The 25,634-nt window shown below is 41.9% G+C and overlaps 1 protein-coding gene across 1 annotated transcript in view; it reads right to left on the bottom strand.

Moving 5' to 3' along the window:
- TBCK (TBC1 domain containing kinase) overlaps positions 1-25,634 on the bottom strand; it is a 233,466-nt gene that overhangs the window by 98,457 nt on the left and 109,375 nt on the right. The window contains exons 21-22 of the mRNA XM_066573900.1: positions 12,730-12,766; positions 5,903-6,064 (exon numbers count right to left, since the gene is read on the bottom strand). Coding sequence (XP_066429997.1) covers positions 5,903-6,064; positions 12,730-12,766 — 199 coding nt within the window. The remainder of the gene's footprint in view (positions 1-5,902; positions 6,065-12,729; positions 12,767-25,634) is intronic.

Raw genomic sequence — 25,634 nt, 5'->3', positions numbered from 1 at the left:
AAAATCTGTCTTCAGAACATGAGTGGGATTTTAGGGGTGGGGACCGGTATCGATCACACATTTATGGCACTGTGATAATACACCTTTAAGATCAACACTAGGACCTGTTCACTCTCAACGATGATTTTAGCCAAATGATATGCACCAATGTGACTTTGGAGTGACATATTTTAAAACTTTATTATGTTAAAGTTACTTTTAAGCAAAATAAGCATGGTAACTTCTATTACTTTGTAGAGATAAAAAGCATTTTGATCTATACTAAAAATGTACCTGATTGGCATGCCAAAAAATACATTGATAAAAAGCAAAACAGAGTAGAAACAGGGATAAGCCGACACATCCCCATAGAGCACTCCCAACAACAAATTGATACTCAGCTAGTATACGCTTGATAAGGCGTCTCAATGCACTAACTCATCATAATGCAAGAGCATATAACAGATAGCAGCCTCCGAGAAATACAGCAGTGAGTAAAGTGCAAATACATGATGAGAAGGAGGGAGACCGGGTAGGGCGCCCCAAGTGTATCACCACCTACCACCACCACCTTTCTCGCTGTTGGTGATAGGTATTTGCACTCTCTTTCCTAGATAAGAGTTAATCTATGTAAATAACGGTGATTATTGTTATTCTCTGTACTCATTGCTGATTTATCATCTTTTATGTGGACTTCTCGGGGTTCTTTGGATTCCCCATCTTTTTGCACTCCTCTCTGAGGGCAGCATAAGATAGCAACAGGCTTGCTGATTACAGTGATATATCTCTTGTATGTATAGGTGGAGTAGTTTAGGTAAAACGTACATTTTATTAGTAGTAGCCACACATAGACTACAGAAAGTAGTCTTCGATATTCATGAGATCTGGTTATCCCCAGCCACCGATAGCAATCTCACTACTACTGTGCATGAAGATGGGCAGGGTCATGAATATCAAAGACCAGTCCTCTATGTGTGGATGTTGCTAATAAAATGCAAGTTTCTCCCAAACTACTGCACAAATACATACAGCAGACCTAGATTTGTAATCAGTGTGGGTGTCATAATTTTATGCTGCCCTCAGAGATGACAGCAAAAAGATGGTGGCAGATTTCCTTTAATCCGCAGTATATTCACTGTTCAAGGACAACTGCAACTGCTTGTATTTCAGCTCATCCCTGTCTTAACTGTATTCATTTTTTCTGCCTACCTATGATAGCCAAATAAAGTTTTGCTATTTCATGAAATAAAGTATTAGTTTTGAGCCTCTATCTTTTAGTTTTCTGGGATCAATACACCTTCCCTTGTGCTATTATTTTTTAGTAGAACGGTTAGGCTGATTTCACATCTGTGGCAGGGATTCCCCGCTCCGTTTGGGGAGCAGGAAAGGGGAATCCCTGCGGCCAAACAGCTGCATATTTGGACAGAACCGAACAGAGCCGAACGGTCCCCATTGTAAATAAGGAGGTCCGTTCGCTTTCTGCCTAGCATTTGGACAGAAGAAAAGGTGCTGCATGCCGTGTTTTTCTTCCGGTATTTTCTTCTGCATCTGTGATGGAACCTTCTGCTGGAGGTTCCGACGCAGATGTGAAACCACCGTTAGCCTTATAGTATGTAACAATAGTAAAGTAACATTTTTCTTTACCAATTATATAATTAACACTAAAACAGATTTTATGGGGGAAATTTACTAAGACCAGCGTTTCCTGCACTGGGCATAATGCAGTTTCCCTCGGGCACAGGGAGTGCTGAACACATGAATAGGTAAGTGCGGGCTTCTTCATGTATTTGGTGCATCCTTGGTAGCTCCGTGTGCCCGGACAGAAATGTATGCCAGGTCCGATTTGGCGTACATTTCTAGCTAAAATTATACATGAATCTGTCATCCTTGGCAGCCCTGCCCCCTTCCTAAAAGCCCCACCCACTTTAAAAAAAAAAAGTGGTGGGGCTGATGCAGAAAAGAGAAAAGTTTCAATTGTTGCGTAAATACATGTTTACGACTTTTTTTCACCAAAATCTGGCGTAAAAAGGGTCCTAAATGTGCCCCAATGTCTGCCTTCACAATTATCTAATCATTATTTTTTCTGTATTACATGTACAGTTTACAACAATGTTCAAAAATAACAAACTAATTGGGCTTATTAGGACTGGTTGTAGAATAGTTTTTAGGGTATGTTCACTCCTTGCAAAATCCATAAGCCACAGCTTTTACCCCTTGATTTGAAGGAATGGGGTCTACGATGAAAATCTGCAGCATACTGTATATTAAAGATATGGACTTTTTGCACAGCATGTGAATGAGATTCCTAAACTCCCGTCCACAATGCTTTTACTGTAAATGCTGCTGATTTTCCATAGCTAATTTCATTATGGAAAATCCTCGTCATTTCTGACCCATGTGAACATACCCTTAGGGTGCAGCGGTGTTTATATGGTTTATTGTTAGTTATTACGAACAGAAAACCTCTTGTGTTCCCTTCAAGGTGCCGGTCAGTCTCTGACAGCCACGCACTCGACAAGCGTGATCACTTGGACCGGAGGCTTAAACCCATGGCATAACTTGGCAAAGAGCACGGGTTTGAAAAACCAGAACATTCTGCCGTAAAGGTAGTTCGAAATTTTCTACTTTTTGTATCTGATTTTCTATCAGATACAATAAATCTTGGAAGGCTTTTGTTTCTCCACCATCATTTTTCAGGAACCTTTGCACAAGTCATTAGGAAACCGAGACAAGGCAGGCTGACCAGTAACTCTTGGAAACATTTTTAAGATTTACCCCTTTCCAATCCAACTTGTATCCTACTTTTCCTAGGGGGGTGTACTCGGTTTTTGCTGTTATACAATGACGCTATATGCTGGCTAAAACCAGTACTCCATGAGGTGACACATTGGATAGGCTCCAACAGCAGAGAGGCTGGCAATATACAGTAAGAGAACTCCGACAGATGTCTTCCAACATCGGAGCTGTACAGCCTTAAATCATAATGTCTTCAGAGGTCAGACAGTGGATGGGAAAGGGTTAAGACTTTTGAGATGGCAAATTCTGGCGAAATGATAAACGTTCCAGAAGGTTTTAAAAAAGATATTCACCAAAGAAAAGCCTGAAGAAGGCAATGCCATGTGTCTTTTCAGAGGGGCTAATAATCTTCAAGGTATCTGTACAAAGTATGTAGTATTCTATAGAAGAGCCAACCATGGCATTCTGGACTGATCTAATGTCAATGTTCAGTTGTCAGTTAGAATTCGCATTCTGAAATGGGAATGCCGGAAATTAACAGGAAATGTCAATCATGTAAACAAGATCTGTTAATTTTCATCTTTGTTTTCCTGGATCATAAGGCAATATACCTGTTGTACCTGAGCGATATGTTTTCATTTCCTCTCTACCGAGGATAAAGAAATCAAGTTGGGACATTGTGGTTCTTCAGAGACAGGAATGTATCCTGGGGACAAATAGCAGAGCTAGTCCACAGCTGAGTTCTTTCCTTCTTGATATGCTGGAGGCAACACACCTTCCACAAAGCAACAGTAATACCGCTACTTAACAGATGTGTGTATGGAAATGTATGGTGCTGTCAGGATCATCAACAAGATCAAATACAAGTCAGTTTAATTAAAGACTTTTATATACCTGCCAGATCTGCTTATGGACATTAAAACATATTACAAGTATGTACACACATAGAACCAACAACACGAACGCAGACAGCAGTACTGAACAAAGATATATAGACGATGCAAAAAGTGAAACTGGCAGCCAATCTGCTGCAAATTGTGTAGCAAACCTCACATGCAGCCGGGAAATCTCAGCTAACGCTGAGAAACAATACCCCTAGGCAATAAGGTGGGTCTTCATTTTAATCATCAAGATCACAGGAATACAAGGTACAATAACTTGTCCCCTTTTCCACAGTAGAGCAATCATGGAAAGTAAAGCTATGAAGCACCCTGTGATGTTCCAATTGGGTAAAGGGAAAAAAACCCAACTTATTTTAGCTGTCAGTTTGAGATATCCAGACAATCTATGGTCATGACGAGTAATTAAGGCAGTAAGCATGGAGGTTTTAAAAGCTGTAGGGAGAATTTATTAATACTTGTGTTACATACGCCAGCCTTAATCTAAACTCTGTGTTTGAGAGATGTATCAAAATGATTAGAAAAGGCCCCACGCCTCTTAAGCTCTGCATATCTATTCTATCTGTGCACAAGAAATTCGAATCTATGCTAGTTCTCAGCCGGCCTACAATCGAGGCCAAACATTTTAAGACTGACACATATGTTAAGGTGAGTTCTGTGACATACCAACACTAAAGCATCCTGAGACCATTCATGTGTGAGGTTACTTTTCATCCAAGGGAGTGGATTACTCTCAATTTTGCCTAAAGAATATTCTCCAAACGTTATCCAAGAGCGACTTATCCCAATGATCCAGGAGCAATTTGGTGATGAACAATGCTTTTGTATTCCAGCATAATGAAGTACCATGTTACAAGATGAAAGTGATAACTAATTGAAATTTTGGGTCTATGGTAAGGAAATTTCCCAGATCTCAATCCTACTGAGAACCTGTGGTCATTCCTCAAAATGTGGGTGGACAAACAAAAACACAGAAATTGTAATAAACTCCAAGGACTGATTAGGCAACAATGGGTTGCTATCAGTCATGATTTGGCCTGGAAGCTGATATCCAGCATGCCCGGCCGAATGGCAGAAGTCTTGAAAAAGAAGGGTCAACACTGTCAATATTGAGTGTTTGCCTAAACCTGATGTATTTGTCAATTAAAGTTTAAAAACTTTTGGAATGGTTACAATTACACTTCAGTATACCATAAAGGCTGCCTGCACACGGGCGGGCCGGCGTCTGCGTGTACCTGACTTTCCGTATCTTCATCTGTACTGTGGATGGTCGCACGGCTCATCGTTGGGCATTCACAGTATAGTTTTTTTTAAACTCCTGCTTTTTCCAGCGTCATCTCAATGTTGATTGCAGAAGGGCCGCAGATCGGACGGCTTCCATTGACTTCAATTGAAACAGTCCATGGAAAAAATGAAGCATGTAGTGATTTTTCCTAGCAATTGGTTTCCGCTCGTGTGCAGGAAGAATCACTTTTCCGTAGCATGCTATGGAAGGCATTTGTTGCGGAATATGGACGCGGACGCCCGCTCCGGAATCCACAATGCAAACCTGCCCGTGTGCAGGCGGCCAAAAACATCTTACAACAGGATCTAAACTCTGAAGTACCAAAATTTGTGCCAGTCTCAAGGCTTGACCACAACTGTAGACTTGCGGTATAATTTCCGACAGTTTCTGCTGTGAATTCCACTAAATGCCTTGGGCAGTGGGAGGCCCTGCTGTCTTTCATTAAGCCCCGTCCACTTTTCTTGCCCCTTTGGAAAAGTGTAGAGGCGTAAAAAGAGCAAAAGGTTGCAAATTATTGGGCAAGTGTGGCATACTCCATAACAAGTGAATCTTGTATTGCCACAGTTGGGGGGGCGCAGCCCTTAATAAATTCCTCCTTTATTGTTTGGATGCAAGGTCATAGAATGAAGCAGAATATGTACATCCTACACATAGTAACTCAACCCCAACCTCTCGGCTATCTAAACGAATGCCTGCAACATCCAATCCAAGTATTTTCTGAACAGCACAGGACAACAACAAGGCAAATTTTTTTTTCTCCAAGAAAATTTTTGACACATGGACGTAAAAGTCTGACTGCTAATAAAGCAGCTAAAATCCTGGCAAACATGCCGCCTTGAAAAGTAATGCATGTTTTTATAGAGGTGTAAATAATGCATGTGCTACATTAGAACCACAGAATTTAAAGATGACACATAATAGAACTAATAATCCATCTTCCAGGCATTCATGGGGCTTTACCTGGAGATATCAAATCCATTTAGCTTTTATGGCTACGACTTACCTGGTAAATCTGAAAACAGGAGAATGCATTCATTAAATCCATTAGCAAGAAGCCTGACTCTGAGCTGCTGCAAAATAGCCACTCCAATACAGAAAGGGAATGAGGCATTCCCTAAGAGCAGCGTGTCCCACAGATGGAAGATCTTGTGCAGAGGAAAAACATCTGAAAGGCAAGAAGGTAATGGGGAGAGAATAAAACAATATATAGAAAAATTCAATACACACTCAACTGAATGTCAAAGGAAAATATAAGGTGAAGGGTAAGTATACCTTTGGGAGGCAGCTTTTTTCCTTAAAGGGGTTGTCTGATTAAAGGAAAACCTTGCCCCTATAGATCCACCTGTGCTGAAACAACAAAAAGAGTACTACTTACCCCATCTCTGCCGCAGGGGTTCAGCGCTGCAGCCCCACTGTGGTCTGGTGATCATGTCACTGGAAGTCATCAGACTGCTGCAGAATCGCTGTTCTGAACATCTGGCATTATAGCATGCAGCATATGAGGAGAACGGGTGGCGACACTGTAGCCTCTGATTGGCTGCAGCAGTTAGGTAACTTCCGATGACATCAGCAACCACAAACACCGGACCATGGTGGGGCTACAGCGCTGGATCTCAGCAGTAGTGGAAGGTTAAGTATTTCTCTTTTTGTTAATTTACCACAGTTGGAGCTACAAGGGCTGGAGCTGGACAATCCCTTCACATGAGTGTATTTTTGGCTGAAAATTTTTGCAATAGAGATTTATTAAAAATTTTGCACCATTTGGCTTCTGCAGCTTTTATATCAAAGTATATAGTAAGTTGCAGAATGCCTTTCACCAGCAAATCCATTATTGAGCTATTCTGATGGCTTGGTCTCCAGCCCCGCATCTCCACTACAGAAGAAACTGCTAAAGCAAAGCATTAAAAAAAGACCCCATAAGTGTCAATAAGCTTTAAAGGGGTTTTGTCATTAAAATAAAACCCTATCCCCAAACTGGGCCCTACCTAAAATGTAAGCAAGGGTATACTCACCTTCCCTGGAGCCCTGGGATGTGGCTGACAGTTGGCATTGGCAGAAACTTCTGGGTAGACAGGCCAGGGGAAAGTATGTGACCGCTGCGGCCAATCAGAGGAGGCAGCGTCACATCCTCAAACTGCCGGCACCATGATGGTTAGGAAATGAGCACTGATGGCCTCCGATTGGGTGCAATGGTCACATGCTTCCGCCAGGCCCGTTTACCCGAAAGTCACTGCTGAAAACAGAGCTGGCTGCCCGACACGTCCCCGGACCCAGGAAGGTGAGTATACCTTCGTTTGTTATGTCAGGTAGGCCCGAGCCGGGGAAGGGGTTTTGTTTTAATAACAAAACCCCTTTAAAAGTGATCATTCTAATCTAACAATCATTATCTCGTGAATATGTTCCCGCCTACAAATCCAGCTAGACAATTAAAGGGGTTTTCTGGGACTACAAACAATTCTATGATCATGGACGGTTGTAAAAGAAATAATGCATACTTCCGTCCTATGACTGCCACTTTGAACCCGGAAGAGGCTGGCAGCAGTCATGTGTTTTGTACAAGTGATGGCTCAGTCAATGATCAGCTTTAGCAGTGATACGTCATGAACGGCACATGATGGCTACCGGCTTTTTTTGGGTTTACAGCGCTGATAGCTAGGACTCCTGCGCTGAATCGGTGTGTATTTAAAGGGGTGAATTTGCCTTATTTCTTATCATTCCATGACAATGGGCAGTACAGTGAACCAGGCCAAAAACATCAGTTCTAGTGGCAGATCATAACTGGAGGCAAGCTTTCTATTCATTCCAATGAGGGGCAAAGTATAGAAAAAAATGGCTATAATAAAGTTTAAACAAAAAAACCCCACAAGAACAAAAACAAAGCATATCCCTAAAGCCTGCGTTTGTATGATTGTGGATAGGAGGGGACCTATTGAGCTACACGTAGCCCACAGACATGAGCCGCCCTCCAGTCAGCCCTCTCTTCTCATAGGCACCATAGTAGTTTCCTTTTTAGGGACGATGATAGTGTTTCTACATTTTCATGAATGTAATAAAATTCGATGAAAGGGAAAAAAAATTCTGAAAAATTGCTCTTTTTACGATCTTCAAAAAGAAATGATGTGATGCGTGTAAATTCCAGGCATCCTATTCTAAGCTCAAGAGTAAAACGCGATTTCCACAATTGATATTCCGAGGCTTCCAGTTGCTGCCCCGTTGTAACCTCAAGAGCAAGCGGCACATTTCTGCTACACATGCTGCCGCGTCTCACCGGACTCAGAAGGCCAGAGCATCTTTTATCTCCTCTTATTAATGCTGCTCATCACATCCATGCTTCCATGCCTTGCACAAATGAACAGAGAGGGGAGAGTTCACCATTCGTACAACGGCAGAAATTAATTTTTCTGGAAGTGATAGAAAATAGGAAGGATAAAAGTTCAATCGTGTGTTTGTGTTCAATCATTAATGTAGAAGATTCCTTGAAAAGAATTCAGCTTTCTTGACCATTTCCACATTGTAGGAAGAATCTGCTTTGGGATATTAACCAGTACATGAAATCCTCCTTCTTAGAGGTGTTCTGCATTGTGAATCTGCCGTGGTTCAATAATTCTGCCTCTTAGTATAACTTCCAGTAACACTTTTCTCAATGAGCCGCCGCACACAGCTAGATTATACTTTTAGGTAATCCATATGGCAAAGAACCAGGATTTCTAGGGAAACGCATGAACTCTTTAATATTGTAATACAAGTCTTTATATTGAAGCCGCCACTTAATAATGAGAGCTGAACACTGAAGAGAGGCCTCCCATAACGGTACCAGGTTTTTGTTTACTTCTCCGTCAGCGCAATTAACGGGTGATTTTCTGAAGCGGTCACATGTCCAGTTGTTGGGATGTCATCGCTGCAGCAGGAAGAAGTGAGAAGCGAGGGACTGGCTATCGGAACGGGAGAGGAAGACTTTTTTCTATGTTTTTCTATCACGCTGAACAGGATTCAAAAATTTGGAGGGGGCTTTATGACCCCTTAAAGGATCCATTGGGACACACCTATACAGAAATCACAACTTCCTAAAATACTATGTCTCAATTTCTCTGCATCTTCTACTTGCCTTCTTTGAATGGAAACACTGGGGCAGACCTACATATGCTGTCAGACAGTGCTAGACACTGCAAGCTTAAACAGATTTAAAATGTGCCAGATCTGGTGCATATTTAGATATTTCTGTCTAACTTTATACCACCTATTAGTTGGCTTAGTCAACGCCAGTTTTTGGCACAATGCCACATTTAGGCCATTCCCCTTGCAATGAAACCACACCCCCATTTGAGAAGTGGCAAAAAAAAAGTCTGAAAGTGTCTAAAACACATTTTAATGTGTTGCAAAGTTTGTATGACAAGTTTTCTGGTGCAATTAGCACAAAGAAATATGTCCTATTTCCAGTGGTAAATGTGCCCCATTACGCATTACATCATCATATTGAAAACCAGTGCCAGGCGCGGCACGGCGTACCAGAGCCATGTACCTGTGTTTATAGACATGATCAGAACAGACTTCCAATCTTGCCAATATGCCCAATATGCAGAAGGGTCCAAGGCACGGCCACTTAAAATTTTCAATGCTTTAAAAAGGACTCTGTCATCATATTCATGCTACTTGGACCACAGAAAGCATGAACCCACAATAGATAGGATTCCTGTTACCCCTGCAGGTGTTTTATTCTGAAACGTTGTGGCGTTTCGGCATAAATACATTTTGAAGTTTGACTCAGAGCTGAGCTCCAAGTCATGGGGCGGTCTTTCCCAGCTTCTCCCTGCCCACTGCAAGAAGATTGACAGAATTCTCCCTATACAAAAAAATGGCAAGAGCTGTCCCTCTACATGATGAAGGTGCGGAGAGGCCGTCGCGGCCCACCCCGTGACTCGGAGTTCAGCTCGGAGACAAACTTTGAAGTGTATTTACACCGAAATGCTGAGCGGTTCAGAATAAAACATGCGCGGGTATGGGTTCATGCGGCTCGTGGTTATGACGGCATTACCCGATGACAGAATTTCTCTAATGCGGACCACAAACAGTAATAGTGACATTCCAGCACACAGGTCTTCCTCAAAACAAGAAAGTTGAGGAACTGCACCTTTCATTTCAAAGGTAGTAATAGTTCAGGATATACATGCAGAAACATATATGTATAAAGTCATTTAAATTATTCTATACAATTTCCTATAACACAGATTAAAAAGAGAGTTCCATTACTGAGCTAAATTACATAGATTTACAGCCTATTTAATAACAGGGCTGATATTATAATCTATTATTTAATCTATAGAGGTTATAATTAAAATTCTGCTACTCTGTCAATTCAGTACCAAAATTGACAATTTCCAGCTACTTTGATACTGCTGCTTAGAAAGAAGTGTGCTGCCAAGTTACAATTAAAGTGAGTGACAGATGAAATTAGCTAAATGACACTTCACATTACTAAACAGAAGGTGATTTAGTATCTATAGCTATGTACAATTAACGCACAAGCGCAGCTCGACATGATTGAGTATCGGAAAAAAAGTAGTGTTTAAGTCATTTAAGTGGATCTGTCAGCAGGTTCATGTTGCCCGATCTGAGGGCGGCATAGAGTCGTGAGATCCTGGTTCCAGCACAATGTCACTCTTTTTTTATTGAGCGGTTTTCGTTAAATCAGTGTCTATCAGCAGCCGCGTGAGCCGGGCACGGAGTCCTCTTCACGATTTGCGCATGTGCTGAAGTCCTCGATATTCAGGAGTTGCCAGCTTCCGCTGTCTATTGGACACTACATGACAGCTTTCTCTCTATGCACTACAGTAGGGAGAATTCTGTCAAAAGAGAAAGCTATACTCAAGGCGATTACCATTCTATTAGATTAGGGCTATACACCGACGTGTAGGACATTATGTTTCATCTATCATCATTTCCATAATGACAGCACAAGAAGCGCAACCACCCTGGTTGTCACTTTTGAAGAGCCTGTATGGGTGAGCGGAGGGGAGTAGCATCCAGAACAGAAAAGCAGCGAGGGCTGCAGAGCTACGTAGGCTGCCACAATGATTTTACCAGATGACAAATCTGAGGAGCTAACTTGATTGTTGCAACAAGTATGGCTGCCCTTCATGTTGTCACTTTAAAAAAAAATGGCTGCCATATACAATATCTCTGTAAATACATGAACCATAATTATCAAACTGAACATAGTTAGAACTTCATTTATAGATTTGTAGTAATTTATAGTTTATTGACCTAAATAGCAGTAATTACAATTTGTTGTACAATAAAACAGTTCCCACCTGTGTTGTGGCTTACTTTCAGAGCTAAAACCGTGACATTGTGCTGAATACATTGTATTCAGCTGTGACATTGTGCTGCATACATTGTACGACCAATCCAAAGGGTACCTGATGGCCTTCTAATGAGGTCCCTCGTGGTTCTATAAAGGTTCCCGTCATTTTGACAACAATTGGGCTGTATACTCTGCCAATTCTTACTGTTGAACATTACGGTAACTTCTGAGATAGGCTTACTAACAACAGTGTGAGCGCAACCTAGGATATATAGCGCCTATGCTACCAAAGGTAATGTTTCTGGAATCTACTGGTTAATTTTTTTCTCAATAACTGTTTTTTTACAACTTACAGAACCGTGACCTTCTGAAAGCTTCCCGGTTTGGGCAACGGAAAAGTTGACTTGGCCTTGGCAAAACATCAGTGCATGCAAGTTGTTAAGAATGAATGTTTAATTACGGAAAAGTCATTCCTCTGCATGATAATGGCCGGTCATGTGCCGTTGCCGACACATGAAAATGAGCTTCAAGACCTCTTCCACAGCAAGGGTGGACCCCCGCCAAAATGACTAATGACAGCTCTATAATGGAAGCCCCACTTTAAGTTACGTTGATTGACAAACTAAGCAATGGCCATGGATACTTGTGTAACTAATTCATCCGGCCTGTGAAGTGGACTTAAGGAAGTGTTAAGCCCCTTTTGCTGTAGTTGGCCACTTTACATAACGAGATATGCCAACATCTTAAATTGATTATTATTACAGCACCCGTATCCTCTTCAAGATCGAACGAATGTATTCACTTCCAAACGTCTGGTAATTACAACTGGGAAGCATTGGTCTTGATTTTTATTTAACCTATTAAAGAAGGCTTTTCATTTCAAGTGTATTTCAGAGAAGTGCAAATTGCTTTCTAAAGTGAGTTTTGGCTATTGTTAAATGAGAAGATCCTCTTCTTGTTCTGGCACTGTCAAAAGCCACATGATTTACTTGCAGATTCTGCTCCTTCTTGGATGATGCAAGCAATTCTCGCATCTAGGCATTAATTGTTTAATCAAACCCGACAAGAGTTCTTCACTCGACCTGCTCTCGGTATGAGAAACTAGTAGACTTATAAGACGAGAAACCTTCTCGAAGAAACGGCCACATCAGCAGGCATGAATTTGGCCTTGTAGGTTTTAATCTTCCACCTTGATTGAACTCCTATTACTCCAAAGTCTTCTCATTCCACAGAGACGCGGCGTATTCATTTTCCACAACAATCTACCTCTCAGTTTCAATGACATATCCGCTTCCATCTGTCTTCAGTCTTTTAACCCCTTTATGTCAACACAGTTGTTGCTGTAACTGTGCTATAAACTGGGAGCAACTGGGTGTCTGCTGACATTTAATATCTGTGATCAGCAAACACGACAAACCAAAGTATAATGCAATACAAATGTCAAGAATGCGGGTAGACAAGAACAAAAAAACGTGACGTAAAGCAATAAAAACCAAACACGGGAACAAAATAGAAAAGCTGTGACTTACGTGTGAACATTGTAAGAAACCACGGAATAGCGTAGAGCTGCAAGACAATGAAGAAGTAATCAACGTGGGAACAATCTGTTCTTGCTAGAAACACAACCCTTTAGCAATGAGTAATGTCATCGTTACAAACACGTTATACAGATCCCACAAATGGAGGTGCCACTTTCCAAAGTGAAAACTAATAAAACTCAATATCAACTTTTATCACAATAAATACGTTGTTCTTAGGTCTCTATGGACTTTATAAAGCCTTACATGGAGACATCACATTCCCAGGCTACTGAATGACAAATCCTTCTAGCTATGCATATACATCTTCCAAGTAGTATGCGGGTGACAGAAGGAGCGTCCAAAAGAGCCGCCTAAAAAACACTGTTAGCATCTTTAGATGTATGACCCCAGCAAGTGCTGAGGAAGAGGTTCCCATGCCTCGATACGTGTATACAAGCTGGTTTTAATAATAAACTGAAAGCTTTTTGTCAAAATACCTAATCTCAAGAATTTGTATAAGATACTCTTTCTTTTGTTCTATACGTTTACCCATTGAGTATAACATCATTTAGGGTGGGCAACACCTTCCATAAACAAGGGGACTCTTCTATCTCACCGCTGCAATTAAACTCCCTACTTCCACTCTCATCCTGTTTCTTTTCCACTGGGGTTGTTTCACCTTAAAAGGAGCTGTAATGGAAGCCATTAGGATTGTTGCCTAGCTTTCTCTGTTACAGATGTAACTGGGAGAAATAAATAGATGTTATACTGTTTTTTAAGTTGGTAGTGCAGGAACGCTTAAGTTAGACCTCATTTACACTGAAAGATAATCACTCAAAAGTCGCTCAAATGACAGTTTGAGTGACAGTTTTGAGCGCTCATCGTTGTATACTCTAAAGTAGCTAAGTAGCTACTTAGGAGCTATGCAGGCAGAGCAGGACACTGCCGCTATCACTTGGCGAACAATACAGCTGTTTTGCATAAGCAAACAGCTGTATTGTTCTCCACACTTACAGCTCGCGTCCTGCTGTGAACTACCAGTGGGACGCGAGCTGAAAGAATCTTATCAGTGCTGCCGACTGTGATAACAGCCTGCACTACTGATAAAAGAGTTCATTGCTCAATTCAAGAAAACTAGAATTGAGCGAAGAATGTCTCGTGCACGAAAACTGCACGATGTCCGTGCATTTAGACCCAACGATTCACGCTCAAGAGACACCTTTGAGCAAATTTTAAGCAAGGTCAAAATCGTTGGGTCTAAACGAAAAGTATTATTTGATTTTCCAGGGGAAACCCTCTTTAGGCTATTTGCACACAGTTGAGTAAAAAGTTGTGCCAGAGTTGTGCAACTTGCATTGGTAAACACACGGGCATCCTGTCTGATGCGTTGAACACAACACATTGACATGTGCTACACTCGCCTAAAAATTGGACAATAGGAAATTCTGCAATGTTTTTTACTTCAACTATTCATCCAAGTAAAATAAGCCTATGTGAATGCACCCATTCAAATGAATCGTTGATACTTCTGTTTAATTTTCGTCCCAGTTATTTGGTCCACAAGTCAGACATAAATATCGTCCATGTGCAAGTAACCTTAGGGTCTGATTCTTGGGTGATAATAGCACATGTATATGTGTGGAGTCCAGTACATCAGATAGCACATGGATGAGATGTCAGTGTGCTGTCTGATATGACTTGTGCCCAAGGAACTTATTTTCAGTCCGTGTGCAAGTAGCCTTAAGGGAAACCTGTTTACTCCTTGATACAGTAATTTATGACACACTATATAGTACTGACAAGTCTATATACCGCCTTCTTGGCTAATAAACAAAAAAACAAAACCAACATATATAAAATCCATTTTACTGATTGGGCGTATGGACAAGGTTTGGGCTGCCATATGTCAATGGATAGGACGGTAGGGAGAACAAGGGAAGTCGAATAGTCTTGACAGGTCAGCATTAAGGAGTGAAATGAACCTAGGTTTTAGGAACCATATTGTAACATTTATGATCTTGCAAGACAATTAAGAGAAATGGAAAAAAAAAACCTTCATGCCCCCCCCACCCCCCCTGCTAACTATACAGTAAGGAGGAAACAGCTCAATAGCTCAATAGTCACTATAGTGCAGGTGACTCAAGTACTTAGTGACTCTACTACAAAAACATTGAATGTAGCATGCGCTTAGATCACACACTCCGCTGAATATCATCAAGAGATAACAACGTATAAGAGTTTTGGAGAATACTTATGGATGGATCAATAGTGCAATGTAAAAGAATGAAAGCCTTGAACCATATACCGCTACTTAGTAAAAAACAAAAAGCCAATTCATCTGTACAAAAAAAAATATCATCCGATAACATAAAATAAAATACCTGAGGCAGATATGGAGGCTCAGCTTTTCTTTTGATCTTTTGACTAAACAGAGAAGTGTTGTATAGGAGCAGCTCATCTGTGAGAACCGTGTATGAGAGACTATGGGTGAGGGTAACGAATGACCGAGTAGTCATACTAGTTGTATGTTTTGCCTGTCCTGTAAACCCATTGGCAAGCAATATTGAGGAGAATGATGATACAAGTTTCTGACATGTTTCTCAGACAACCCCAACAAATACTAGTGGATGCCATGTGTGTGTTTAACAAACAACCTAGTGGAGGATGGAAATGAGGTCTACACTTGGGCCAAGTTCACCGGGGCGTAGTTGCGTGCAATACGCATAGGATAGAACCCATTGACTTCAATGGGTTCATTCACATTTCTGTGTTTTGTGAGTTCATTTTGGTTGATGTTATATTTTTCTGCATATTTGCGCATCAAAGGTCCCCAAAGAAATCAATGGGGGTGGGCGAATGTACACGCAATACGCAAGGAGATGCGTGAAACGCTGCTTTATTCCGCTGGAACATATCTGCAACTGCTAAGCCATTTCAATCGCTGCGTCTGTTTGCTGTGCAAATTAACACGTCTTGTGTGGGCAAAAAGTGCAGTAAAATACGCTGATGCGTGCGCAAAAAAGCACTGTTTGTAGCGCTATTTTACAGCAATCAGGCGAGAGCAAATAAGCTGGTGCCTGTGTGAAGGAGGCCTTAGGATACACTAAAGAGTCTCATGGGCACATCTAAGTCTGTCCAAATGGAATAAACTTTACTTTGCTATGAACTAATAACCCTAAATTAAAGGGAATGTCTAGCTTAAAAAAACTGATGACCGATCTATCCCAAGGGTAGGTCGTCAACAGCTGATCAACAAGAGTCAGCATTCTGGTGGACAGAACAAGAAGCAGCTAGCTTCATAAATTGTGCAGTGAACCCCGCATGGTATTGTAGGCATGACCTTCAATCACTTCAACAGGTGCTGTGCCTGCAATATCATGCCGGTCAGCTACTGATGATGTATCCTGAGAATAGGTCCATTTTTTTTTTTAACTGGAAAACCCCTTTAAACTGAACCGCCATTATTCTGCATCCCACAACTCCTTTGTTTCAGGATCTCTATCTGAAGACCATTATGCAACCCAAAACACTCAAAGTTTGTGCTCTAAATCCATACTCAAGTTCACAAGTCGGAAGTCTGCTTGAAGCCTAGTATGAAGCATGTCGGTCAGGGCTCATTCATATTGCTCACAAGGGGAGATGATCTGCTCTATAGGCACAATCATTCGTCCCTATATCGCCATCCATGGTCAGATGCACATCAGGAAGTTGTGTAGGTGACCCGCTTACATAAAAGATAAGAAAAGCCAACAAATGAGTGTTCGGTTTTTCATTGGCTAAACGCTTGTCTTCCTACATGATGATCGGGCAAACAAACTTTCTGGCTAATGTTCTTATCCAACAGTGTGGCCATGTCAAAGGCTCTTAAGTGGTGGACACTGGCACATGAGTATTCCACAGCCAACGTCATCAACTGCCGGTTTGTTCTCCACATCAGATCAGCGACATCTTGGGAACAGTGGGGGTAATTTATTAGGACCAGCCTGTCAAACGCTGGTCTTGATATGTTTTGCCTTGGCACATGATGTGCCTAATTTATGAAGAAGCTCACGGCTCCTCTGTGCACCTACATAGAAATATATGCCAGGTCTGAGCCGGCGCACATTTCTGATATAATTTATGCCAGTTCCTGATGTAAATTATACAATTTGTTGGTCCTTATGGCCACGCCCCTTCCTCAAAGCTATAATCCATTTTTTTTAAATAGCCAAAAGTGTCTAAACCAGCGCAAAAGGCAGAAAAGTCACACATTTTTGCGCATGTTTTCTTATGGAATGAAAGAAGAATTTTAGCAGCCATTTTGCTCCTATAGAATGTGATTACTAGTTCTAATACCCCAAAGTATCAGAATATTAGATACATTGTATAACATTACCTGTTTATGATACAACTCCTCTGTGTAATTCCGACACTACACATTAAATACTAGACCCACAATCTACTGATTTAGTCACTTCCCCAACAACAAGAACCAAACAGATTGCATCTTAACTTGTTGGATCTTCTGAAGACAAGCGGTACCAAGGTGTCGGTCTCTGCCCCAGCACTGACCTGACGCTTGGCTGAGCAGGTGCCAGAGAACACAGCCATGGGCATGGGCATCCTTTACACTGATGCCTTATTCAAAAGTCTCTCATTTTGGCGATTACTAATGATATCAATGTTTTTCTCATACCCAATTACAGAAAAATTGGATTACGAAGCCCTAACAATTCTGCCTCCAATGTGCCTTCTGCACAGAATAAAAACTGTAAAATTAATTGTCCATAATCTATTTAAAATATTATATTCCGTGAAGCTAAGATGCACGTTTACTACTTTTTTTTTTTACAATGTGCTACAGAATAGCTGCTATAATATTAAGAATTGTATAAGGTGACGGGAACGGATTGAAAATGTGACTATGGCGTGGGTCTCTTTAAAAAGATTTCCTTTTTTTATTTCCCACAATAAAAAAACAGACAAGCGGCTGCTTTTATTGTACCACAGTGCCCCCTAGTAGCAGAGCAAGGTAAATCACCCTTTTAGAAATACACTTTTCCTAATGCCTCCTTGGCATGCACAATCCTGAGAGATCTGGCAAAATAAAATATATTTAGCCACGCTGGATACAAAATCCAGGACCAGTCTTTAAAGAGGATCTTCTATTTGGTTTTACAAGTGATATCTGATGGCGCAGTGCTCTAATGTTTTATTATAGCATGTGCTGTAAGAGCATCATGGTCTGGAGGATGGGTGAGGGGCTGCGTTCATATATGCCTTGTCCATGGAAGTGGCAATATCCCATCTATCTCACGGTCGCTCACATCATATGTAGGTCTGGATGCATAGCTATCTTTGACCCATCATCCGTCTGTCTGTCAATCTTCCTAATGTATCAGTCTGTCTGTTTGCCGATCCATCCATTCATCGAGATTGTCAATCTATCCATTCTATCCATCTGTCATTCTACTTAATCTGTCAGTCTGTCTATCCATCCAGCTATCATACAGTTTTACAGCTGATGAGAATTCTGCTGCTCCTCATCTGGCCGGTGTAGGAGATCAGCGGCGGTCTCAGCTGTGTCGGACACTTACTTCCCTATGCTCTTTCTGTCTCCGTGCTCGCTGACCTATAACAGGGTGTAAATTGGATGCATCTAAAGGCTCAGCAGCTGGAACGAGAGGCATGCAGCCTATACGTTACATCAAACCAGGTTTTGAAGCTTTTTTTCCCCCAACCACTGTAAGCTTAATCTATTCTGTTACAAGAAACATGTTACGGATTTTCGTTACAGCTCTTATTGATGGGAAAGAAGCCGCAGACAATGGCTGGAAATAATAATAGAGGCTGTCTACAATGTGGCGGAGAAACCTTAAACCTGAAAATTGTAAGACAAGAAGGTGGAAATGGGAACAGATAAAAGGAAATTTCTTTTTAAAAAACGTAAAAACTTTTCTTATTTTTAGACAATGCAATGCATTTTAAGGTAGAGGGTCCAGGTCAGAGGGGCACAACCTATTGTAGTATGAGGTCTGCATCGTCATTGTTTTTTCTTTCAGGGGCCACAAAAAATATAAGCTGCTCACCACACAATTCCCGGCCCTACAGAAGCAGGTCTGCTCTCATGACATACTGCCCACCCCCGCGGATCCACGTCAACACTCACAGCACAATCCCCCGCCCCACAGAAGCAGGTCTGATCTCATAGCATAATGTCCACCCCCGCGGATCCACGTCAACACTCTCCACACAATCCCCCGCCCCACAGAAGCAGGTCTGCTCTCATAGCATAATGTCCACCCCCGCGGATCCACGTCAACACTCTCAGCACAATCCCCTGCCCCACAGAAGCAGGTCTCTCCTCATAGCATAATGTCCACCCCTGCGGATCCACGTCAACACTCACAGCACAATCCCCCGTCCCACAGAAGCAGATCTGCCCTGATAACATACTGCCCACCCCGACGGACCCACGTCAACACTCTCAGCACAATCCCCTGCCACACAGAAGCAGGTCTGCCCTCATAGCATACTGCCAACCCCTGTGGATCCATGTCTCCCATCACATCACAGTCCCCCACAGGACCACATCAATGCTCACAGCAAAATCCCCCATCTCTTGCCACTAAACCTTTTCATGCCCAAACAGAGCCAGCTGCCCATGATACAATTCCCCCTCTTGCCGTGCAGCAATCATCATCAATACATCATCTCCCGTACAGCCCTTCCTTGTACACTAACAGAGACTGCTCCCTCAATGCTTTCCTCGGCTGTGAAGTAAAGCGATCATTGCGAGAAATGCGTTGGAACGATAGGAATTTATGTCAAAGAGCATTTTAGGGTAAATACGCACGCATCGCGACAGCCATAGGTTTGCAAAACCACAGATGTGCAGTTTGAGGTGCTATGGATCCTGCATTGAGCAGGGGGTTGGTCCAGATGACCCTGGAGGTCCCCTCCAACTCTAACATTCTATGAGGCCACTTTCACACGGCGTTCCCTCAGAAAGTCTTGCCCAGTGTTTTCAATGAAGCCAGAAAAAACATCACATGGTGTGCAAGGTACACACGAGGGTGGTGTGATGCGAGGCTTCCCATTGAAAAGAATGGGAAACACTTGCTAATCCTTTTTAGCCGTCCTGGTGGATCACTACTTCCCTGAAGGGACAGGGATACCGCATGTTCTTGAGTGCGATATCGAGCAGAGTTTAACGGCCCAATAACGCGCTCGCCTATAGGAAATTAGCCTGATTCTACAAAGACTAGCCATATTCAGTGGAGCTTATCTGCTCGCTCTTCTGTGTGGGCTCTGCAAAAACAAGTAGCATGCTAATGATTCTCGCACATTTTTCCCCCATAGCATGGACAACAATCTGTGCATTTATTTTTCACAGCATGTGATCAGGTTACAAAAACCCCATTCACATGGATTAGAGCTGGGATGTTGGAGGATTGGATGAGAATTTTAGGGTAACATACAAGGTCTCATGAAATCTGGAACATGTTAATTGGTTCTTAGAATGATTGCTACCGGTCAGGCAATAGAGGTGGTTGCCATTATGGAGGTTGCCAATACTGTACTCCTTCCCCATTCTTCTGAATATGTGCCACTTTTCCAGTGTGATTCTCACCAAAAAGATGGGTCCCTCATGGTGACTACCCTTTGGCTTGCCTGCTTTGTTTACTGCATTTCTATTGTGGTAGTTATGATTATGCTATATAATGGATGTACTAATGTCTTTTTTTCAGCCTTACATACTAGGTTTATATGAGTGCCAACAAAAAGGTGGATAGAAGTGTTATGTCAGATCTTCAATACAGAAGAAAACCTGCATAATAAAGTCTAAAAAGTCCACTACTGTATATTCCCGTAAAAAAGAGACTTGTCTTTGCTCCTGATTGCGCTCCCTAAGAGGTGTCCTTATTGTCCATATCAACCAATAAGAATTTATAAAGTTACCAATTGTATTTTGGGGAACAAACTTAAATCTGATTTTCTAAGGCAGTGGGGGCACCTTTTTAGGACAGTTTTTACATGTCGGCAGAGCTGACCTTACATGAGAAGGCGCCCCTCCCAAATCCCCATAGTGGTACAGTGTGACAGATATTTACTTTATGTATAATAGCCATCTTCTTTGAAAAGACAATCCCTTCTAGAAGACCAGATTTCAACACAAATTTTGGTGGTTATCTCAAAAAGGATTCACTGTATATTATTAATATTTGTGGTGGTGGTGGCAAGCCTTGGATGTCAGGCTACGTGAGGTGCCATTTTCAGTCTTGTACCCTCAAAGGCCGAATCTTTATACAGCTCTTTATGCTTTCTGTGAAGAAGCTGAGGCTAGAATATCATTGGACCTTCCAACAGGACAATGATCCCAAACATACCTTAAAGTATGTTACATACTAGCCCACCAAGGCAAGATTTCAGAAGACGTCCTAGAAGATTCTGGAGTGGCCGTCACAGTTACCGGACTTGAACCCAATAGAAAACCTTTGGTGAAATTTGAAGGTGGTGGTTGCTGCACGTAAACCCAAGAATATTAGTCAACTGGAGGCCATTGACCATGAGGAATGGGCTAAGATTGCTTAGGAACACTGTCAGAAGCTGGTGTCTGGCTATATGTTACATTTTGAGCAGGTCCTAACAGTAAAACTATGCTCGTTAAACCCCTTCATGACAAGTGTCTTCAGTGGTTAGTGAAGTCTGAAATTGTAGTAGTCATTAAAAGTGGAATTTTGTGTTAAACTTTGGAGCCACCACTTGTTATATTAGTTGCGTTGAGCTTTTGAAATCATTTTTGTTTGATTGTTACTTTTACAAACAGCTGAAAGCTTGCAAATTTGGCAAATTTACCCAATTTGTAATGGGGGTTGAATAACTGTGAATGCAACTGTATAATAATATTACATCCTTAGTGTCAATGAAGGAAACATAATACGGCAATATGTGACATTCTAGAGAATGTTTTGGTCACAGTTTAGGAAAGTCCAGTTTCAGGATGACTGTGTCCCCCGGGCTTCCATCTCACTGAACACCTCTAGAATGAATAATGCTTAGGCTGGCTGTCCACAGGCGATAGTTCATAAATCGCACGTGGATCACGCTTGAAACGCTTTCCATTGAATAACTATGGAAAGTGCAGCCCAATGTACACGATCAGGAAATCCATTGTGATTTTCTGCTGGCGTCTAAAAATCGTGGCATGCTGCGATTTTCCGCAATGAACTCATCATAATGATAGGTTCATCGCGGAAAATCGGGGTGACTTTAAATGATCTCCCGCGCGGAAATACGCTGCCGAGAATCCGCCCCGCCCATGGACAGGCGGTCTAATGAAACAGCAGCAAAGTGAGGGTTTTCCAACTCCATATTAATGGCCATGATAAGATGCTCAACAAAAACCTATGGATGTGATTTTCGGGTGTCACATATTTTGGTCATGTATATGTAAATATCATGAAATAACACAGCGTTACGAAACAAAGGGTCATAATACAATTCCACACAATATACAACTAGATATTGTTTTTAGAGACTCACTAAATTAATTAAAATGTGCTGCGTGTCACAATTCAGCATCCCTTCACTGCAGCTTACAGCCTGTGTGATAGAACATGAATGAGAACATATCCCCATGGGATAAATGGCTGTTATCCTCACCAGTGGCTTGAAGCAAATCCTGAGGGAATGGCTCATGTAGTACACTCCTAATCAAACACATCGCGGCACATCTGCTGCCGCTCAGCCATTTTTTTCTGCCGTCTCCTGTGCATCTGGAGCATCCCTAATAATATTTTTCCATTACTTAGTAGGTTTTCTCCTCTAACTCTTTGTTAGAGCAAGTTTGCAGCTGCACAGTATTCACATGGCATCGGAAGAGCAGCGGATAGAGAATAATAAAGCATCCAGAAGCATTAGAAAACCTAATCCATCCAGTTTAATTGGTCGTTAGTCTTTCTTCCCTAGACATGCCTGATGAACTAAACTAAGGTGAACTAAGGACTTGATGTCATTTTTTTGGACTGATGTGTGTAGACATGTGATAACATGTCGGTCATCTATGGCTACTTTTACGTAGATGCTTGTGTAATTTGGAGAGTATTAACCCTTTCCAATCCACTGTCTGACGTCGGAAGACATTCTGATTGAAGGCTGTACAGCTTCGATGTCGGAAGACGTCCGGCAGGGTACTCCTACTGTATATTACCGTACTAGCTGATCTGTTGTCGAGGGCCTCTCCAACATGTTCGATACCGCAGTACTGGCTCTAGCCAGAAGATGGCGGCATTGTATAATGGCAGAAAGAAAAAGCCCCCTAGGAAACCCTGAATCCAAAATTGGATTGCAAAGGGTTAATGAAGTATTGAAAGTCAAAAAACCTTAATATTACAGCATAAATCAGTGTGTAGCTTGTGCAAGCTGTTTCTCTCTCTAACTTAAAGGAATCTTACAGTCAGGAACTAAAACTGATATACAAGCCAATACCTATGGGGATGATTACCTGCTATTTAGTTTGTCTCAGATCTTGCTCCTTGGTTGCTTTATAGCTCATCACTACTAGGACAGAGCTGAGATCTGTGACAATAGTTTAGTTACAGTGCCTAATCTGAGGTGGTCTGGGACCCCCCCCCCCCCCCCCCCCCCGTGTCTCATCATTGACATCATTTGCTCAGGCTGCAGCTTGTACCAATGATGAGACAGGAGGTGTGTCCCAGACTACTTCAGATTAGGCACTGTAGCTAAACTATAGTTAGAGATCTCAGCTATAAAGCAGTCAAGGAGCAAGATCTGAGACCAAATAAATAGCAGGTAATCACCCCCATAGGTATTGGCTTGCATTAGATTTTGAGCTCCGGACTGGGGGCTTACTTTAAGGCTGTATTTACACAAGTGGGCGCAGTATCAGTCCAAGATACTCAGGATATCGTGCTTTCAAACATACAATTTTCACTGCGACTATGATGCGTTTTCATCGTTACACCACAGATTCTCATATGTATTCTTTAGGCGTGTGAAAATTGTATGTTGTTTCAATAGGAAATTAAAAAAAAAAAAATTCCATCACACTTGCATGAAAGTCACAGGCGAGTGCAAATTTTTTTTCCCGCCTCCTATAGAAAATATATCGCCCCAAAAAATAGGACAAGCTGGGATTTCACATCGCTGCGAGAAAAGAATTGCCCATGTAAACACACCCACTATAAATGATGGGTTATTACTAGAGATGAGCGAACATACTCGTTTCGAGTAATTACTCGATCGAGCATCGCTATTTTTGAGTACCTGGCTACTCGGGTGCAAAGATTCGGGGGGCGCCGGGGATGGCGTGGTGGAGCGGGGGGTAGCAGTGGGGAGCTCTCTCTCTCTAACTCTCCCCCCCCCCCACTCCCCTCTGCAAATCCCCGCTCACCCACAGCGCCCCCGAATCTTTTCACCTGAGTAGAGAAGTACTCGAAAATCGCGGTGCTCGAGTGAAAAAGGGGCGTGGCCGAGTAGGTTTGCTCATCTCTAGTTATTACAACATGCAAATTCTGTGCATCGCGCAATCACATTGAATTTGCTTGTTTTACATGCCCATGTAAATACGGCCTTATTCCCATGACTGCATATACGCTGTGTTTTCATGCCCGGGCACATATACGGAACCCATGTGAAGCATTGGATTCCAATGCAGCCGTAATATACGGCGCGTAAATACGCTGGCAGCGCGAAAAATAAAACATACGCAATTGGCGCATACTTGCTCAGCCAAAACATAGTTCTGGAACTATGTTTTGGCGAATATACGCCGTTGGGTCCTATAGACTTCTATGGGAGCAGGGAAAAACAAGGGAGGGGGAGGCATTTTTGCAGGGTCCAACGCTCCAAAAAGCTTATAGGTGCCTCTATATAGGTACCAGAAGGCATCCCGAGGATTTTGGCAGAGCAAGGGTTTTCTGGGGTGCGGTGTACTTTTGCTAAAAACGACGCTCGCAGTTGTGTGAATGGACAAGAAAACGCTATCTGTGATCGCGGAAAAACGCCCATTCAGGTGCTTATACAGAGATGCAGCCGTGAAAACGTAAAAACACCATTGCTGTTTATGCACTCATTGGAGAGAGCCCGAAAGTTGGGGTTAGACCATAAATTCAGGTAGATGTTACCAAAGTTTTGCCACTGTTGCCATCAGGTTGTGCTATTCACTGTACGTGTGACAGAGAATGGCACAAAAGAGGGAGAGCCAAGGCACTCACCCATCTGTTGCACGAATTTTACTATTATATTAACCCTCTCCAATCCAATTCCCCTGCCAGCCGCACTCACCCCAGCTCTTAATTTATTTTCGGTGGGAAAGCGCATTGTGGATTCCTTGGAATTACTCAACAGAGACAAAAATGATGTCAGGATGATTTTATTTGCAATTCTTTTTTTAAATTAAAAATGTGAGTTAATATGTATATTGTACATATGTAATATACATATAGTGTATTAATATGTATATTGTACATATGTAATATACATATAGTGTATTAATATGTATATTGTATATGTATATTACAGTATGCAAAAGAGGTCCACCATCAGAGTTCTCTTATGCATATGTATATTACACTATGCAGGAGAAAGGTCTGTCAAGTGGAAAGTGGGTAAACAATAAGAAATGGAGAAAAGAGGAAGATCATTGATCAAAAAGCGCCTGATTTTGCTCAAGATTATTGTATGTGATGAACATTATCCTTCCAATTTCTTTAAAAAGGATGATGGTTACAACTCTGACAATGAGCAAATGTGAGTCACTGGTCACTGAATAAGTACCTGCTTCTGACTGCTCGAAATGTTGAACTAGGTTGGAATATTAACCCATTAAGGACCAAGCACAGTAAATTTACAGCACACAGTCCTGGGCTTTAATCCCATTAGATAGTAAAAATATGGATTGGGATTAAGCT

Source organism: Eleutherodactylus coqui, chromosome 7 (genome assembly GCF_035609145.1).
Source record: "Eleutherodactylus coqui strain aEleCoq1 chromosome 7, aEleCoq1.hap1, whole genome shotgun sequence".
NCBI classification, from domain to species: Eukaryota; Metazoa; Chordata; class Amphibia; order Anura; family Eleutherodactylidae; genus Eleutherodactylus; species Eleutherodactylus coqui.
The sequence above is the reverse complement of the archived record's forward strand: the minus strand, read 5'-3'. Positions and strand labels throughout refer to the sequence as shown.